The sequence below is a fragment of the Ostrea edulis genome, chromosome 9 (genome assembly GCF_947568905.1).
Source record: "Ostrea edulis chromosome 9, xbOstEdul1.1, whole genome shotgun sequence".
Lineage (NCBI taxonomy): Eukaryota > Metazoa > Mollusca > Bivalvia > Ostreida > Ostreidae > Ostrea > Ostrea edulis.
Window position 1 is genome coordinate 46,645,100 of NC_079172.1, and position 20,849 is coordinate 46,665,948.

Consider the following 20,849-nt stretch of genomic DNA (forward strand, 5'->3'; position numbering starts at 1 on the left):
AGGATGGTAATACAACATGAACAACAAGATCTTGTAATGAGAAACAATGGCGAGCAATTAGGATGGCAGTGAACACAGCAAGAGAGTCATGGATTGACATATCACTCACCTACAATAATAGAGGGAATACATGTCATCATTTCAAAATCTCGGTGTCTATATTCATAGATACTGTATATAATCTCCTAAATAACCTTCTAAATAATTATGTCAAATCTACAAGCACAGTATGGCAATCTATTATGTTGCTAGTAAATATACATTCACAGGTTCTTTTTACTACGACCGCTGTAAAATGGCTGAAATATTGCCAAAACTGTGTAAAACCCCAATCAATCAATCTTTTTACTACATAATTAACCCATGGATGTGGTTTGTTATGGGTAATGTACAGCGTGACTTACGTCAATCTGCGTGAGGATGTCAATAAAACCACAGCTGTTGGCACATGAAAAACAGAGAGCCTGTAACACACCCAGCCACTCTGGACTCAACGCATTACACCGTGCCGTCAACTCCGCACATAAAATGGAGATCTCGTTCAGTCTGCAAGGACAATAAAACACTCAAATCTTTTCAATTCTACAAATGAAAGGTGAAGATAATGAACAGTGATCAATCTCATAACTCCTATAAGCAATACGAAATAGAGAGTTGGGCAAACACGGACCCATGAATATACTAGAGGTGGGATCAGGTGCCTTGGAGGAGTAAGCATCCCCTGTCGATCGGTCGCACTCGTCGAGAGCCCTATATCTTGATCAGGTAAACAGTTATCCGCAGTCAAAATCAGTGTGCCAAGAACAGCCTAACAATCGGTGTGAAACATATCAGACAGCATTTCACCTTTTGATAGGTTCTAATGGCAAACTAGACCATTATAACAACCATAGAATTTGCGAAATGCTGACTAAACTAGACTGTTGAAACCCCTACACCATCAACTTGTCAGTAGCCTGCTTCCATTTAAAAACAGATTATACTCAGAACAAGATCTTGCGTATTGAATCAGTTGACATATATACACACCATATGCAGGTGATAATGGAATATTACTACATAAAATATGGGAAGTTGACAATGGAGAAGCTGAAATCATCCTGTTTGTCATACAGTTGTTAGTTTGCTGTTCATATCTATTTTCAATACAATATCTAAGTATGAAGCTGAAGCGGATGATTTTGTGGTGTCTTTTTTTCCAAGTTCACAGGAATATATCGAATCGACATTGAATGAAAATTATTATTGTTAATAGATAAAACTTTGTCGATATATTCAAATGTCAAATTTAAGGCCACAGCAAAAGATTTTTTCTTCTCATATAGAAGTTTTAGAATAAATTCTGCTTCATAAGAATATAAAAACAGGTCAGCTATTAAAGGAGCACAATTTGTGCCCATGGGAATTCCAACAGACTGTTGGAAGACCTGATCACCAAAGACTATGAAGATATTGTCAATGAGGAACTCCACCATATTTTTTACTTCAACTTCAGAGTACTTGTGCGTGAAATCAGAGTGGTGTTTAACAAAGTAATTTTTTAGATGACTGATCACTAGATATGAATATTTCCATTTTCCATTTTTGTTGAAGAAGGAACTGTCTATGATGTCAAAAAGTCAAGTCTTTAATTTATTATGAGGAATGGTCATGTAAAGTGTTGAAAAGTCATACATTTTGATATTGTTGATTTGAGAAAAGTTTTGTGATTTCAAATTTAATAAAAGTTCTTTAGAAATTTTTAGAATACACAAATCACTTACACCATTTCTAGCATATGTAGTGGCACAGTACATTTGAAGTTTCTCCTTCACAGCTATTGATATTTTCTTGAGGAGCAAAGATAAGGGCTTGGTAGAACATTTACTGGATCCAGCAATGTATCTTTGTTTATAAGAAGTTTTATGAAGTTTAGGAGACCAGTATTGGTACAGTAACTTATATTCATCCGACCCATGACTGGGATTTTAAATGTGTCTAAAACTGAAGCATAGTTTTGAAAAAATGTCCTCTTTTGAAAAGGCAGTTGGAGTATAAGTATGATTTCCAAAAGTGGAATTAATGCCAAGTTCGTTTAAAATACAGTTGTAATAATGAGCCTCACAAAGACAATGTTTTTACTAGCTTGGTCAGCTGCAACCAAAACATATTCCTCATGTAACTTATCTAATTCTTTTATCACTTCTGGTTTACTAAATTCAGAAGGAAAGATGGTACATACTTTAGTTTTGATGTGTGTAATGTGGGATTTTATATTTCTGACAATGTATCAAGTTCTTCTTTTTCATAGTTAGCCCATCGTCTGACATAATCTTCGACAGAATTCATAATAGAGATAAAGTTCTCTCGCCAATTAAAAGATAGAAGTTCTCTGTATTTTGGACCTTTTGAAAATATACATACAGACAGTTGTGGGGGTTTTGCCACCCCCCCCCCTTTTTTTAAATGTAGTGCAACAGTGATTGATCCATGCATAATTAACAATTGCATTAAATTGTCTATATATTGTGTTAAAGAACTGTATATCTAATTTTGATGAAGAAGTTCTATACTTCTTGAATTAAATGTACACTATAACAATTTGTAACTAGTAAATATTGTTTTCTGTTTTTAGTGAAGTCTACAGAAATCTGTACCTGTCGGTTTCCTGAGTGTTACAGATGTACAGCATGGCGTTACAGACAAAGCTGTATCGGTGGGCTGGGTTCTCTCTCAGGTCATTTATCACCATGTCATCCAGCGGAATCCTACAAAACTCACTGTGTAGGTTACTCAGAACAAATCATTCACACAGTCAACTCCTACACAACTCACTGTGTAGGTTACTCAGAACAAATCATTCACACAGTCAACTCAATCAAAACTCACTGTGTAGGTTTTACTCAAAACAAATCATTCACACAGTCAACTCCTACACAACTCACTGTGTAGGTTACTCAGAACAAATCATTCACACAGTCAACTCCTAAAAAACTCACTGTGTAGGTTACTCAGAACAAATCATTCACACAGTCAACTCCTAAAAAACTCACTGTGTAGGTTACTCAGAACAAATCATTCACACAGTCAACTCCTAAAAAAACTCACTGTGTAGGTTACTCAGAACAAATCATTCACACAGTCAACTCAAACAAAACTCACTGTGTAGGTTACTCAGAACAAATCATTCACACAGTCAACTCAAACAAAACTCACTGTGTAGGTTACTCAGAACAAATCATTCACACAGTCAACTCAAACAAAACTCACTGTGTAGGTTACTCAGAACAAATCATTCACACAGTCAATTCCTAAAAAACTCACTGTGTAGGTTACTCAGAACAAATCATTCACACAGTCAACTCCTACACAACTCACTGTGTAGGTTACTCAGAACAAATCATTCACACAGTCAACTCCTACACAACTCACTGTGTAGGTTTTACTCAAAACAAATCATTCACACAGTCAACTCCTAAAAAACTCACTGTGTAGGTTACTCAGAACAAATCATTCACACAGTCAACTCCTACAAAGCTCACTGTGTAGGTTACTCAGAACAAATCATTCACACAGTCAACTCAAACAAAACTCACTGTGTAGGTTTTACTCAGAACAAATCATTCACACAGTCAACTCCTACACAACTCACTGTGTAGGTTACTCAGAACAAATCATTCACACAGTCAACTCCTACAAAGCTCACTGTGTAGGTTACTCAGAACAAATCATTCACACAGTCAATTCAAACAAAACTCACTGTGTAGGTTACTCAGAACAAATCATTCACACAGTCAACTCAAACAAAACTCACAGTGTAGGTTTTACTCAGAACAAATCATTCACACAGTCAAAGAGTAAATCAATTAAGCACTGTTTAAAGTATATGTAAATTTATACTGAGTAAAATCTTAATAGAAAGAGGAAAACAATTTGGTTTTAAAAACTTCACGTGGAATCTAAGAATGTGCAATATCATGAGGAGGAATTTTTTTCTTGCACATTTTTGGAAAATCTATGAATCAGAAGAGACCAAGTAAACAAATCAACTGTACTTGATGTTGGTCTGGTTCATGAAGTTGACCATGAAGCCTGGATCCCAGAGTTTATTGGATGCTGAAGGTGTGATTGTGGCATACAGAGTCATCTTCATTTTCCTGTAGGGGTTGCTGAACATGTCACAAAACTTCTCCTAAAACACAAGGAAAGAGACCATTTAAAACCTCTCATCTTAGTAAAAGTCACAAAACTTCTCCTAAAACACAAGGAAAGAGACCATTTAAAACCTCTCATCTTAGTAAAAGTCACAAAACTTCTCCTAAAACACAGGGAAAGAGACCATTTAAAACCTCTCATCTTAGTAAAAGTCACAAAACTTCTCCTAAAACACAAGGAAAGAGACCATTTAAAACCTCTCATCTTAGTAAAAGTCACAAAACTTCTCCTAATTCACAGGGAAAGAGACCATTTAAACCTCTCATCTTAGTACAACAGCAATGCATTGATGCATGAACACTTCATCTGGTGCAACAAAATTGGTACCGTATAACTTTACATTAAAACTAAGAGCGAGTTCTCTAGTGCTTTGTCATATACTTGTGTCCATATTAAATGCTATTGTGACCTTGACCTTTACCCTAATGACTCAAAATCTATAGATACATAAATCTTTCTTTACCTTCATGCAAATTTGCATTACATGTAAAATCTTTAGGTTGAAATGAATAACGCGACATAAAATTGACGCGAGTATACCCTTCATCTCTTCCACGCAGGTAAGCTATTGTAATGATGGTAAATAAAACCTGCTCACCCTTAGGTAACTGCAGGAGCTGTAGGCATCGTATAGGTAGGCCAGGATACACCGCTCCGAGGAGGAACAGTCTGATGGATTGTAAATCTTCCTGACCACACTGATCAGCCTGTATACAGGAAGTAAGACTATAATTATAGAATCAGACAGATTGTAGATCTACTACACAGATCATTACTGTATACAGGAAGTAAGACTATAATTATAGAATCAGACAGATTGTAGATCTACTACACAGATCATTACTGTATACAGGAAGTAAGACTATAATTATAGAATCAGACAGATTGTAGATCTACTACACAGATCATTACTGTATACAGGAAGTAAGATAATTATAGAATCAGACAGATTGTAGATCTACTACACAGATCATTACTGTATACAGGAAGTAAGACTATAATTATAGAATCAGACAGATTGTAGATCTACTACACAGATCATTACTGTATACAGGAAGTAAGATAATTATAGAATCAGACAGATTGTAGATCTACTACACAGATCATTACTGTATACAGGAAGTAAGACTATAATTATAGAATCAGACAGATTGTAGATCTACTACACAGATCATTACTGTATACAGGAAGTAAGACTATAATTATAGAATCAGACAGATTGTAGATCTACTACACAGATCATTACTGTATACAGGAAGTAAGACTATAATTATAGAATCAGACAGATTGTAGATCTACTACACAGATCATTACTGTATACAGGAAGTAAGATAATTATAGAATCAGACAGATTGTAGATCTACTACACAGATCATTACTGTATACAGGAAGTAAGATAATTATAGAATCAGACAGATTGTAGATCTACTACACAGATCATTACTGTATACAGGAAGTAAGATAATTATAGAATCAGACAGATTGTAGATCTACTACACAGATCATTACTGTATACAGGAAGTAAGATAATTATAGAATCAGACAGATTGTAGATCTACTACACTCACTCACTTGTATATAGAAAGCAAGACTATCATAGAAACCAAAAAATTGTAAATCTTTAACAGACTGATCAACCTATATACAGAAAACATGATTATCAAAGAATATTACAAATTGTAAGGCTTCCTCATCACAAGACTATGAAAGAATAAAGATGAAACCTTGTTAGGATGATAGTATATCCTATGTAGATGAACAGAACGAATGTCATTCTGTCTGAACATGCATTCTAAAACTTTTTTTCAATGGAAGGACATTTGGGGAATATTTGTAACAGTCCCTATTACAATCAGCACTAGACACTTACAGTGTATCTGTAAAATGTTTTACTGTCTTTAGCAACAACTGACATAAAAAACACAGAAGTTTATGAACTCCCCAAGCTGAAGAGTGCTACATATACCTTTGACATAAAAATGAACTGCTATACAGAGTTACCTTTCTTGCAAAAAGTGCATACATTTTGGATTAAAATTTGGCTGCATGATACCAGACAACTAGAATAAGATAAAATTATCACCCAGCAGAACAAAAAATTTGCTATGCAGTAGGTTACAACATAGGCTATCTAATTTACATATCTTTATACTTGAATTAATCCAAGGGAGTTTATGAACTCACCACTCAAAGGCCGTAATAGTAAGGTCTCGTGACACTAGAAGGTAGGCATGGTACTTTCTAAACACGCCCACAATACACAGACACAGGGACGTAGTGTAGTTACCCACTAGACTGGACTTCTGTTCGATCAGCGTCTCCTCTACGTTACTCAGCTCCTTCAGCAACTGTCAGTATAGAAAACCATTAGGGATGATTTACACACAATGAAAAGTGGAGGATATGTACAATAATATTTTGAAAAATTTCAAATTTACTTTATTTCGTCAAGAAATGCAATTTTAGTCGAAAGTAATCTGGGGAAAAAAAATTATAACCCCTGCTGGACTTGAGCCCAAGATCTATAGTTTGGTAGTCAACACATTAACTGACTGAGCTACCCAGCTAGGAATCAAATTTATAAGAAATATACAAATATTGGTGACATTTCTATTGTCATTCATGTTTAAAAAGGAAGTCAGCCATTATAATGATGTAGTATACCTCCTTAAAATTCAGTCAGCGACATTCAAGGACAAATGTGTATCTCAATGGGATAGGGGAATTTATTACCATTTTATCAAGATTTATCAAAACAAAAGAAGAAATAGATGTGTCAGTATGACAGGAATGCCCCTACTCACATTCAAGTTGTGAAATATATTTGAAAGTTCAAGGACGTGAAAATAACACTGGGTCAATCTGATTAAAAAACAGATCTCTCAAATAGCACACAGTGCAGAGACTCTCTGCACTGTGCACTATTTGAGAGATCTGTTTTTTAATCAGTTTGACACTGGGTGCAAAGGAAATAAAAACAGAATATTATCATGAGTGCTTTTGCTTTCATGAATCGGTTGTAAAGGAAATCACAATAGCTTTTAAGGACGGGGATGTACAAGGTGGACCTTTATAAAATGAATCATTCAAAATACTAATTACTTCATTACAACTATACACTAACAATGTTCTTTGGATGCAGAAAAGAACACGTTGACTGGTATTTAGAGATTTAACTCAATATACTGTAGAACACTGCTTTCATTTAAGATAACACTGAGGAAGTTAACAAAAAGATTAAATTCTATTTTCATGATAAATACATTGTACATCTTACATGTACCATGTAAATCTGCTTATCATTAGAAAAAAAGTCCACAAAACTGTGAATAATTAGAAATTTTAAAAGTCTAAGGGCAATAACTGTTGTGAAAATACAACAATCAATATGAAACTTAAATTCTATCTGCAGTCATCACAGGGTGTTTTCTAACTAACATCTCATATTTAAGGGGAACATTTGACAATGTAGTTGTGAACTTTAAGGGGAGGGGTTGGGTCACCATTAGATTATTAAATCTCAAAACAGGCACATAAATTGATTGATTACTGATTCTTACATATACTGCAAGACTTTGATAAATATAGAAAATGGCTTAAAATATACAGAAATGATTTTTGTTAAAATTCTCATACAATTTTGCATATTTTCTAAAATTGAAGGGAAATTTCTATCTGTGGCAGGGGAAATATATACTTGTTGTCAAAGGGGGAAAGGTACGCTTTACTGGTAGTAAAAACAACCAAGATAAATCCCTTCATCAGCACTATAAATACACATACAAAAAAAACCCAGCTCATCATCTACAAGCACAGAGAAAAAGTAAAGTCTTAAGGGCAATAACTTTCTTTGTTGAAAATGAAACTTGATCTGTGAGTCTTAACTTATTATCTATATACAAGCACAGCAAAACTATGACCAGAAAACTATCAACTATGATGGAATGACAAATGGAAAAGGTTACATTTTAACACTATATGCTCCATCCATATCATGGTGGGTACATTAAAAGATTGCATTGTATCAAATTCCAAAACACAGTAAACTATATATTTTCTCAAGTATATACGTGAAGCACACTTTGTTCTTTCCCTGCAACAAACCCTCCCCTTACAAATACATATGTAGATCAACAATTTTTGAGTTGGTGATATCATTAATTTGATATTCTATGGATACAGTAGCTTTCGTGATAAGACTGGATGTTTGTTACCTGTACAGAGAAGTCCAGCAGACCATGGATGTTGAGGGAGTATTCCATCAAGTCAAACAAATAGGACACATTTTCTACAAGGGGGAGGTAAAAGGAACTGCATGCTGTAAAATTCCGTATCTCCTCCAACACGAGATTCTTACACTGTGCTGTGACAGCATGTTGGTCGTGATACGACAACTTCTGGAATTTGTTAAAAATTCCCTCAAAGACATTCTCAAAGTTTGTACTGACGTTGGACATGGAATCAATGGCCTCCTTTTCTTTGCGTTTCTTCACGCGACCCAGTTCTCCACTGCTTATATCCACACAGTTTTTCTTGCTAAACATCTTAAGGACCTCCTTACTGATCTTCTTCACGACGTGTTTTGCATCATCCCTGGCTTTGCCTACACCATACAGAACCGCAATACGTTGATTACACTCGTGGATCGAATCATCGTCGGGAATCGGGAAATGTTGGGCGTACAGCATGTGTCGAGAGGGTCCCTTCTGTTGCTGGTCTGAGTTAGGAAGAGTGGGGATGGCATGGTGGGGCTCTTTTTCTGACATCACTGATTTCACAGAAGCTACAATAGATTTAATTTATTAATGATCAGTTTAACTATTGTACTGTATATAAATGCACATATACTAGGATTCAACTTTATACCTCATTATCTGAAATATTATTTACACCCGCATCATACATTAACTATATGGTTCATTTTAATACAGATTTAAAAAACCATGTTCATTTCAAAGACGGATGTACCCACAAACAATAGGTCACCTGAATACTAGTGAAAAAGTATCACTACTCCCAAGGACAATAAAATCTAAAAAAAAATTTCCTGTTCTGAATATCTAAGCTAAATTCTAATGTTCAGCAACAGTATAAAACAAGATGTGGTCTTAAAACTTCACTGTCCTCAAAAGTGCATGAAAGACTTTACATAATATAATAGGTGTACTAACATTAAAACATCAAAAGATATGACTAATTTGGACCCATCTTAAAGTCAAAACCCTGGGATGTGTAATTCACCATTTTTTGTACATCATTTTCTGCTATTCCTAAGTATGCATTTAGATTGTATACAGTATCAGCAAACTTACACATAAATACTATATACTAAGTTTGGTCCCACCCTGGGGTCAAAACTCCTACTCTGGGGATCATCAAATTTACAATTTGGTAAAAGACTACCTGCTCTTTCTAAATATCTATATATAGCAATGCCCTGGGGTCAGAACCCCTATCCCGGGGATAATGAAATTTACAATTTTGGTAGAAGCCTTCCTGCTCTACATAATTAGGCATTTAGTTTTTCTTAAACATGTGCGGTTCTAGAGAAGAAGATTTGGAAAATGGGTCTATTTTGGGCAGTTTTTGTCCCACCCCTAGGGCCCCAGGGGTGCTGGAGTCCTGAAATTTATAATTTGTGTCCCCCTTGTCCCAATGATGCCTCATACCAAATTTGAAAAGAATTAGACTGGTAGATATTAAGAAGAAGTTAAAAATGTTCAATATTATTAACGCACAATGCACAACGACGGACGACAACCAATTGCAATAGGTCACCTGACTTTACTTAGGTGACCTAAAAATTTGGACACAAGGGGGTGTCTATGCTATCAACATCACTAACCTGGTTCTTCTGGACTGGTTCTCTGTTCATCTTTTCCAGTCCCAAACAAACTTCCAAAATCACTCAACTCTACAGTATGCATATCCATGATATCTACCTTAAAGTCATCCTGAGGCTAAATAAAAGAAAATCAGAAAAGAATTGTACATAACAAGGAACAGCCTTTCTACCCAATGTCACAAAAAATGTCAGGAATAACTTCAGCGGAGGGGCAGTCCCTCACCTCATGTTTAACACTTTCAACCTGACTCTTGATACTGGAGAGGTCGATGCAGTCGGTGGTCACTGTCATCACGGAAGGTGACGACAGTAGGTCACCACGGGAAATCAGGAAACACATGTAAGCATCATGGGAAAACACATCATGGCGGATCAATTCACTAAACAGCTGAATGAGATTGGCGAACCCTTGGCGATCATTGTCATTGGGGTTGTCATCTGAAAAAAACAACCAACTGCTGTTCACCTTCCCTCTCCTTAATAATTTGCTGTACTAACATAGTATTACATGTTGTTAACTTTCTTTGAAAATTTAAAGTCTTTTGTGAGTGATTTTTCCCCCACACTTTTCATACAATAATTTGTTCCAGTACAAACAAATATGTCAAATTTAATTCATTTTTTAAACATTCCTCTGATACCATTGTTGACAGAATTTGAAGAAGTTGTGTAAATATTTGATTCAACAGATTTTAGCATCACAAATGTTATAAAATGAAAGATCATGAACATATACATGTAAAATGAAAGTGTTCTTCATCTGTCTCTTGCATATTCTATGTGTTATACGTATTTTGAATAACAGATCTGTGCATAATTGCATACGGGAAATTATCGTCATCATATATCCTGTAACTCCTTAGAGTAGAAAGCAAGTGTCAGCTACTTGTATATTTCTATGATAATTACTACAGGTGACTCTAGATAACTCGAAGTTCAAGGGACTATGATAAAACTGTTCTTTCAAAATTACACTGCATCAAACAACTACCGGTATCGTTAAAATTGTACAATTAAACAATGACTTAATCATCTATTCCCAAAGAAAGCACATGTGTAATACATGTATCAAAATTGACCAATAAAACAATTAATTATCTACCCCTAAAAGCCCAGGTGTTGTGTCACCTAAGTAAATACCTAATTAACATGGCTGAGCTAGCCCCAGACAATGCCCCTTATGGGGGTAGGTTCAAGCAGAAATAAAAGTGTATACACTACCACCACTTCAAGATGTCACAGGTGGAAAACAATGAAATAAGTTTTACACGGCCCAAATTTCACTTCAAGAAATCAGAAGTTTGATAAAACAAGGGTATTAAAATTTGCTTGGCTATGTGATCACTTTCAGAGATCAAGAACTTTGAGAGACTGAAATTCAAGCCATCAAGAGTCACATGCACAATTGTATTTGGCAACATGGTGATGACCAAAAGTTGAATCCTAAATATATAAGTATATCTTGTCACATATTTACAGTGATTTTCTTTTGTTGTTCAGGAATTATATCTGGTTATCATCAAAAGGGTCTTGTTATCGCATATGTGATAAAACGAGCTCCTCCCACCTTGTTATCGCATGGGCAGTACTAACATCAGAATTACACAACAGAAACAAGACAGGGATAATTCAGTTTTTGTGAAGTTACTTTTGCTGTTTCACGGGTAAAGCGTGCGCCAATCGATGTCTGGGGTGTTGAAGCAGACAAGACGTGTTATGTTACAGATATATACATACCAGTGACCATTTTTTTCAGTCAGTAAAGTTAAATAGTGTTCTCTTTCTCTCTCTCTCTCTCATTTTATAAAGAGTTTAAATAGTTCGTTCTCTCTCTCTCTCTCTCTCTCTCATTTTATAAAGAGTTTGCTAATGCAAGTCTTAAATCCTTTTCCTACTTTAATATTTGTGTTATACATGTTTTCTTAAAACATTTGTACAAATACATGTATAGAATTAAATTCCTGAAAAATAATTTATGAAGTCACCAATGTGATTGATACTGACAGGGATAATCAGTTTTTGTTAAGTTAGTTTTGCTGTTTTACGGGTAAAGCGTATTAAATTTTATATACACATGCATCGTCTGACGATGGTATATGGCAATCTACCATTGTATTGAATGTATGGTTCAATAAGGGTAAAATGAGAAGTTTTTGAAATATGTGACAAGTCGGTCATCTTCTAGCATCCTCGTAAAATTCACATTTTCAAAGAGATGGGCGGTCCTCTCACTCGTGTGCTCCGCGCACTCATGACAGAAGGACCACCCATCTATTTGATAATGTGAATATTACTCAGATGCTACAAGATAACCATTACATATCGGGGGGAAAACCCTTTTATCATTCAAGAATATGCAAATTGTGTTAGTGCAGAAACTATCCAAAGCTCTGTTTAATAGATAATTAAAACTACTGAAGCAACTTAAAGAAGAAAAATGAATACTTCATATTTAAATATATATATATGCACAGAGAGAGAGAGAGAGAGAAGGCAGGGATTCAAAAGTTATTGTACAATATGCAGTTACTCGTATATATATTGTGTTATCAAACACCATCAAAAATTTTCTTTCCAGCTTTTATTTTATGTAACTTTAGAAAAGTCAAAATTTTAAATTTCAACATTATTTTCATTATTCAAGCATTTCTTTCCCTTTATCTTCCCCAATATCCAATCTTTCCACTTACAGCATGTTTGTTCAATAAACATTTTTTTCTTCCAAAATGTTAATTAAAATCTCAAATTGAAAATATTTTGATATATTTTTTCATTAAATCTAAAGACACATGGGGCGAAGAACAAAACCTCACCCAGAGAAGGAGCTTGATCATCCAGATAAGCCATCAAAATAGCCTGAAAGTACGGTGTTCCTGACGGAACAAGCGAATCGGAGCCTACCGACTCCCTATCATCCATTGATTGGTTCTCGCTGAATTTCTGAAGCAAAAATAGTAGGAAATAAAAGTATACACAAAGCCAAACCAAAGCCTGTTTCTACAGCGCCTGTGCATGTCTCACCTATCACCGGGGCCTTATCATCAAGATAACTCGTTAGAACACCCTGAAAGAGAGGCGTTTCAAACGACACCAAAACGTCGTCAACTAATCCCCCATCACATTCCATGGAGTCATACTCCTGTAAAAACAAAGTCTTTGCAAAACATGGCAGTGCTGCAATTAATAATAATTCAAATGAATGATACAATACAATAAAGAGCCTTTACGGTGCACATGTGTGTCTGGTGATTCTAAAAACTAAAACACCTGTGCTATAACTGTAAATAACATGAATGATAACATGAGAGAGAATAATCATAACATGACAGAAATGGATTCTTTGTCACAGTGGAACTCATTGAATACACACTATGTGTGTACATTGTATTTGTCCATTAGCATCTTAATCTATGTCTTTTGATTTAATCAATCTGAGAATCTTAATCAATGATGACTAATTAAATAAATCTGAGAAACAATATCTACTAATTAAATAAATCTGAGAATCTAAATCAAAGTCTACTAATTAAATGAATCTGAGAATCTTAATCAATGTCTACTAATTAAATCATTCTGCAAATCTTAATCTACAAGTACATCTACTGTTTTATACACTGATATAACTAATCTGATATGAAAAGTGACTGGCATGTCAACTTTCCACACAGTCATGTACTGACATGAGTTCTGAGAGGCCTTCAGTTATTACCATCACACACCTCAGTCCTCTGACATGAGTTCTGAGAGGCCTTCAGTAATTATCAGTACACACCTCAGTCCTCTGACACAAGTTCTGAGAGGCCTTCAGTAATTATTAGTACCCACCTCAGTTCTCTGACACGAGTTCTGAGAGGCCTTCAGTAATTACCAGTACCCACTTCAGTACTCTGATGCAAGTTCTGAGAGGCCTTCAGTAATTACGATTACACACCTCAGTCCTCTGACGCGAGTTCTGAGAGGCCTTCAGTAATTACCAGTACCCACCTCAGTCCTGATATCCACCTGTCTTTTCTCCAATAGTTTGGCCACAACTACTGCCCTGTATATCCCACTTCTTCTGATGCTGACTGCCCAGTCAATAAGAAGGTGTATGATTGGTTCATCACTGATGAAGGGCTAAAAATATAATCAATCACAAACAATTTATTGAATTCAGAAGTTTCTCTTAAATGCATACTGTATATTACCTACCAAATTAATCTAGGGAGACATGACAGCAACATGATACATGTACATGAAAATCACAAAATTTAATTCAAATCTTTAAGTAAAAAATTATGAATAATTCTTCTGACAACAAATGCATACAATAGATTTTTTTTCCAATATTTTGGGTTTTTTTTTAATTTTACATGGCTAATTCTGTACCTCTGCAATTCAAGAATGATTTTTTTAACAACCAAGAATTATTCAGATAAAATACATTCCAACATGAGAGAAGGACACAAACTTTCACATTAACTACAGATGCACTCTGCTGATAAAGACTTAGAAATAGTGAAGTTATATGTGGCCCCAAAAGTAATATATTAAGTGTAATTATCATGGTCTACAAAACTACAGATTCCTTTACTACTTTTCCATGATATGAAATTCTTTTTTTATCAAATCCAATTCCTCATCCATTATAAAACAATAGCATTAATAATGACCTAAAAACATGAAGGCAATTAAGATATACATAGTTGTCAATATCAGCAAGATTCATGAATTCATGAGATTGATTAAAAGACCAGAATTAATATGTATGATTAAAGTTCATTCATGTGGTAATAACCCATAACTCTACTGATCAGTGAATACATTGATGTAACATAGCAAATATCAAAACTCAACTGGGTAACATTAATTTGTACACGGAAATTGGAAGGATGACACCAAGTGATTGCAAAACAGAACTGAGACAAGACAAGATAGTTATATTACTTGTGATTTCACTTTCTAAGGAGGAATACCACATTGCTTTTTCAATGGGAAGTTTGCCAATAATACAAAAATGAAATCAGAAAAATATTCTTCGTTCTTTCAAATCTAGTAATCCTCTGTCTGGTTAAGTCAGTACATTAAGGTATATCAAGCTGGAAAAATATAGGTTGTGTATGCAAGTACCACGGGGATTTTTATTTTTTTAATTCTTAATCATGCATTTTTTTTACACTGAAATTGCAATGTTTCGCTACATACCAGTCAAACTTTTAAACACCACAAATTTATGACACAAAATTATTCTATATTTTTTATCCAAGGCAGTTTTGATTGGAGTGTTAAACCTCATTCATACATTTCTCGGACATCTTACAATGTACCTCTGATTGACTCTGGGGAAACATCAGGGAACATCCAGCAGATATGGTGTATATCATTGCAAAACCACAGATGGCCAAACATTGTTATATCAGTAGGAAATAAACAAGTCCATTATGTCACAGCAAAACTAGTCCCCACAGCAAAGCAAACCACCCTTACCAAATCTAATGGGGAGGGGTACCACTGCTAGTGACACTTCTATAATAGTTATTCACCCTGTAAGGGTACCCACTGCTAGTGACACTTCTATAATAGTTATTCACCCTGTAAGGGTACCCACTGCTAGTGACACTTCTATAATAGTTATTCACCCTGTAAGGGTACTCACTGCTAGTGACACTTCTATAATAGTTATTCACCCTGTAAGGGTACCCACTGCTAGTGACACTTCTATAATAGTTATTCACCCTGTAAGGATACCCACTGCTAGTGACACTTCTATAATAGTTATTCAGTCTGTGAGAGTACCCACTACTAGTGACACTTCTATAATAGTTATTCAGTCTGTGAGAGTACCACTGCTAATGACACTTCTATAAAAGTTATTCATCCTGTTTTTTAAGCTACCATAACTGAATAGGATAGATCTAATTTTGTTGCTTTTTATGTCCAATTAACGTATTTCAATGTAAACTTATACATGTAAGTACAACATACATTTATGTCTACATTTCCATTGTTCCTGTCTTCAATATCTTTACCAATTGAAATAATAGTCATTTTCTCACACATGTGAACAATGTGCATATGAATCTTGATAAATATAGTACGACTATTTCAATGGCTGGGAATTCTGACAGAAATGAAGGTAAAATGTAAACATAAAAAATTTAACACATTTCATGAAGTGGCTGGTGTAAAGCGACACAATTCATGCCCTCGTGTATCTCAATCTATTTCTTAATTATCTCATTATCAGGTCCAAGAGTAAACGACATGAACCAAGATCAAGTAGTCCAACTGCAACCTATTATGTACTTCAAATTCTACTTCCATTTTCAGACTATACCTAAACTATTATTTTCGTTGGAAAATGTGCTATCAAAATGAGAAAACAAAGGAGAAAAACAAATTGCTTACTGCAATCATTTTGATGATCATATATTGCACAGAATTAATGTGTCATTTTACCAGCCATGCTAAGGTTCCCATTTTAAGCAGTGTTTTTAGTCAACAAATCTTTGGTCAATGAACAACAATCAACTATTGACTTGTCAAATTGAAAATTAGATGTAGGTCACATACTCCATTGAATAACTATACATGTTGCAGTTCTGAGCTCTGCATAAGCCAGATTTCCACGAAATTTCTAATTTAAAGTTACATGATAACTGACAGTTTTAAAATTTTCATGCAGTATATGTGCATGTACATAATTGTATAAACCATTTGCATCCAGAATGGTGAAAATATTGTTTCCACATGCTACATGTTATTTCTCAAGAAACATAAGATTACTTTTACAATGTATTAAGACAGATATCTGTGGTTTGTATGACACAATGTATTAAGGCAGATATCTGGGGTGTGTGTGACACAATGTACTAAGACAGATATCTGTGGTGTGTATGCCACAATGTACTAAGACAGATATCTGTGGTGTATATGCCACAATGTATTAGGACAGATATCTGTGGTGTGTGTGACATAATGTATTAGGACAGATATCTGTGGTGTGTGTGACACAATGTATTAAGACAGATATCTGTGGTGTGTATGACACAATGTATTAAGACAGATATCTGTGGTGTATATGCCACAATGTATTAGGACAGATATCTGTGGTGTGTGTGACATAATGTATTAGGACAGATATCTGTGGTGTGTGTGACACAATGTATTAAGACAGATATCTGTGGTGTGTATGACACAATGTATTAAGACAGATATCTGTGGTGTATATGCCACAATGTATTAGGACAGATATATGTGGTGTATATGCCACAATGTATTAGGACAGATATCTGTGGTGTGTGTGACACAATGTATTAGGACAGATATCTGTGGTGTGTGTGACACAATGTATTAAGACAGATATCTGTGGTGTGTATGACACAATGTACTAAGACAGATATCTGTGGTGTGTATGACACAATGTACTAAGACAGATATCTGTGGTGTGTATGACACAATGTATTAAGACAGATATATGTGGTGTATGTGACACAATGTATTAAGACAGATATCTGTGGTGTGTGTGACACAATGTATTAGGACAGATATCTGTGGTGTGTATGACACAATGTACTAAGACAGATATCTGTGGTGTGTATGACACAATGTACTAAGACAGATATCTGTGGTGTATGTGACACAATGTATTAAGACAGATATCTGTGGTGTGTGTGACACAATGTACTAAGACAGATATCTGTGGTGTGTATGACACAATGTACTAAGATAGATATCTGTGGTGTATGTGATACAATGTATTAAGACAGATATCTGTGGTGTGTGTGACACAATGTACTAAGACAGATATCTGTGGTGTGTGTGACACAATGTATTAAGACAGATATCTGTGGTGTGTGTGACACAATGTATTAAGACAGATATCTGTGGTGTGTGTGACACAATGTATTAAGACAGATATCTGTGGTGTGTGTGACACAATGTAATAAGACAGATATCTGTGGTGTGTATGACACAATGTATTAAGACAGATATCTGTGGTGTATGTGACACAATGTATTAAGACAGATATCTGTGGTGTGTGTGACACAATGTACTAAGACAGATATCTGTGGTGTGTGTGACACAATGTATTAAGACAGATATCTGTGGTGTGTGTGACACAATGTATTAAGACAGATATCTGTGGTGTGTGTGACACAATGTAATAAGACAGATATCTGTGGTGTGTATGACACAATGTATTAAGACAGATATCTGTGGTGTGTATGACACAATGTATTAAGACAGATATCTGTGGTGTGTATGACACAATGTATTAGGATAGATTACTGCGGTGTGTATATCACAAATGACAATAGATCTGAAAGGGTTTACCCCTCTGAGCACATGCCATATATGCAAATTTCAGATCACAGCAAGGAATTCCATATTAATTTGACCCCACGTTAATTCAGAGGGATTTACAACTCAATACCTACTTTTGGTAATACTTCATCCTCCTAAAATTGATTAAGAGTTAGTGTAATCAACCAACAATTAGAAACCAATATCAATAACATATTTTTTTTGTGTCATTTCAGGTGTAATTCATTGGCATCCTATCTTGTTTCAACAAAAAACTTGGGGTATAATAGTATCAATTTAGTGTCAATAGTACTAAAGATTGGCCCTGCCACAGTCAGAACTCCTACCCCAGGGATCTGAAATGTACAATTTTGATAGACTGAGGCATTCCTGCTCTATATGACAATGTATTTGGTTTTTCATACAGATATGTGGTTATAGAGAAGACAATTCTGGAAAATTTGTCAATTTCGGGCAGTTTTTGCTCCACCCCTAAGGCCCTGGGGGTGCAGGAATAATGAAAATTTACAACACAATCTCTCCCTTGTCCCAAAGATGCTTCATACCAAATGGAAAGGTAGTTAATTGTTAGTGCACACATTTAACCATTACGCCCATTTTGTCCCCACCCTGATACCAAAACCCCTATCCCTGGGATAATCAAATTTACAAATTTTGATAAAGGACTACTTGCCCTTTCTAAATATCCATTGAGTTTCAATTTAATATTGATAGCACTAAAGGTGTTATTTAAAAGTTTTACACATAAACAAAATTTGCCAAGTTTTGCCACAACTTGGAGTAAGAACTTGGTATTGATCAATTATTGGCAGTTTTAAATGTATATATATATTCATGCAGTTTTCTTATTCTGGTTGTTTCTGTACAGAAATATATCTTTATTTATCAGAGAACAAATCAGCATGTTATGTCTGTGGGTCTCACCTCTGAGTTGTCTTTGGTCTGATTGGCTGTGAAGATCTTGTGATACAAAGTTTCCAGGGAATTTAGAGTGTCCTCTTTGTCAAAATTATGCCTGTCCAGCGTGTCCAACACCTCCAACACTCGAGTTATGGTGTTCCCTGCCATTGAAATGATACATAGATAACCTGCAAAGTGCTGATCTTGTTTTACAGAGCAGTACATGTTACAGCACCTCAAATCAGATTAACACTGATTACAGCTATCAAATAGCAACTGCATGTATACATGTACCTTGGTACCAGCTTATAACAAAATAACACATACTGTTAAAGACATTCAATATACTGATATTGTCATTTAGCGAAATCGTTATGTGGTTTAAAGTCACACCAGCTGCAACAGAATATATCTTGTTATATATCCTTTCCACAACCATAGCATAACAATGCGTAATAGCCAACAATAGAGATTGTGACCCCCCGCGCTGGGCCCTAGGGGAGGATATCATAACGTATTTGGAATGGGGAAGTTAAGTCCTATTGGTTGTTAAAATTGCAAAGGTCTGCCTTTATTCTGTCTGATTTTATAGATCCTTAAATACACAACAAGCATACTATACATTAATCTATACCAATTTTTCAGAAGATGATGAATGCTACATGTACACGTAACAGCCATATTTTATTGTAATATCTCTAAAGTATCTCAAAGTCCTTTCTGTACTAGTAACAGATGTTGCTTATGGATATATGTGCATGTAAAAGTATATCCCGAGGTATAGGAAAATGCTGTGCAACCTCATACGTCCTGGGAGTGACCAGAGAACTACAAATCTGTAGCTCTCCGGGAAAATACTGGGACAGACCAGAGAACTGTAGATCTGTAGCTCTCCGGGAAAATACTGGGACAGACCAGAGAACTGTAGATCTGTAGCTCTCCGGGAAAATACTGGAACAAACCAGAGAACTACAGATCTGTAGCTCTCCGGGAAAATACTGGAACAAACCAGAGAACTACAGATCTGTAGCTTCCAGGGAAAATACTGGAACAAACCAGAGAACTCCAGATCTGTAGCTAAGCATGGAGAGGATATGTAAGCACATGTAAGTATAGTTTTTTTTCCAGGTTTCCTTTCGATATTCTCAACATTTGAAACAAAAATCTGGTGTATAAAATAACAGATCTATTGCAATCTATATCTTTGGTGGTGAACTTTTAAACAGATAAATATTATATGTCATAATATTTGATTGCAAATTAATGATTCACAGAGTTGTGTCCCTTTTCCGAACTAAAATTACCTACAAATTTTCAAAACTACATTGTAATTAAACCAAAAAATTACCAGTCAGAATATTAACCCATACAGATTTTTTTGTTTGTCTTACATATCCTTACTGAGGAAATTTTATCCATGGGGAGTTAAATTACATGATTTCTGAGAAAATTACACAAGAATATTTCCCTTAATGGTAATCCCTGGTGTTACATGTAAATTTCAGCTTCTATACATTAACCACACTAAATCAGTACAGATGGCAGCTGTAATTACATATTGTCCTTATAAATATATTAAACCTGTAAACATTGCCTTCAGAAT

General features: G+C 35.1%; 1 protein-coding gene across 5 annotated transcripts in view; it reads right to left on the bottom strand.

Annotated features, from left to right (window-relative positions):
• The window catches only part of LOC125657896 (mediator of RNA polymerase II transcription subunit 12-like protein), a 96,486-nt gene that overhangs the window by 63,379 nt on the left and 12,258 nt on the right, over positions 1-20,849 (bottom strand). For 2 of the 5 annotated variants that reach the window (XM_048888806.2, XM_056149399.1), the window contains exons 12-24: positions 19,271-19,407; positions 18,460-18,480; positions 14,024-14,155; positions 12,853-12,979; positions 10,263-10,477; positions 10,040-10,154; positions 8,409-8,977; positions 6,379-6,542; positions 4,793-4,901; positions 4,035-4,171; positions 2,637-2,747; positions 405-546; positions 1-109 (exon numbers count right to left, since the gene is read on the bottom strand). The exon at positions 1-109 is cut by the window's left edge and continues 21 nt beyond it. In XM_048888806.2, coding sequence (XP_048744763.2) covers positions 1-109; positions 405-546; positions 2,637-2,747; positions 4,035-4,171; positions 4,793-4,901; positions 6,379-6,542; positions 8,409-8,977; positions 10,040-10,154; positions 10,263-10,477; positions 12,853-12,979; positions 14,024-14,155; positions 18,460-18,480; positions 19,271-19,407 — 2,088 coding nt within the window. Of the gene's footprint in view, positions 110-404; positions 547-2,636; positions 2,748-4,034; positions 4,172-4,792; positions 4,902-6,378; positions 6,543-8,408; positions 8,978-10,039; positions 10,155-10,262; positions 10,478-12,852; positions 12,980-13,060; positions 13,179-14,023; positions 14,156-18,459; positions 18,481-19,270; positions 19,408-20,849 lie in introns of all 5 variants that reach the window. The other 3 variants (XM_056149396.1, XM_056149397.1, XM_056149398.1) reach the window with 3 other exon arrangements.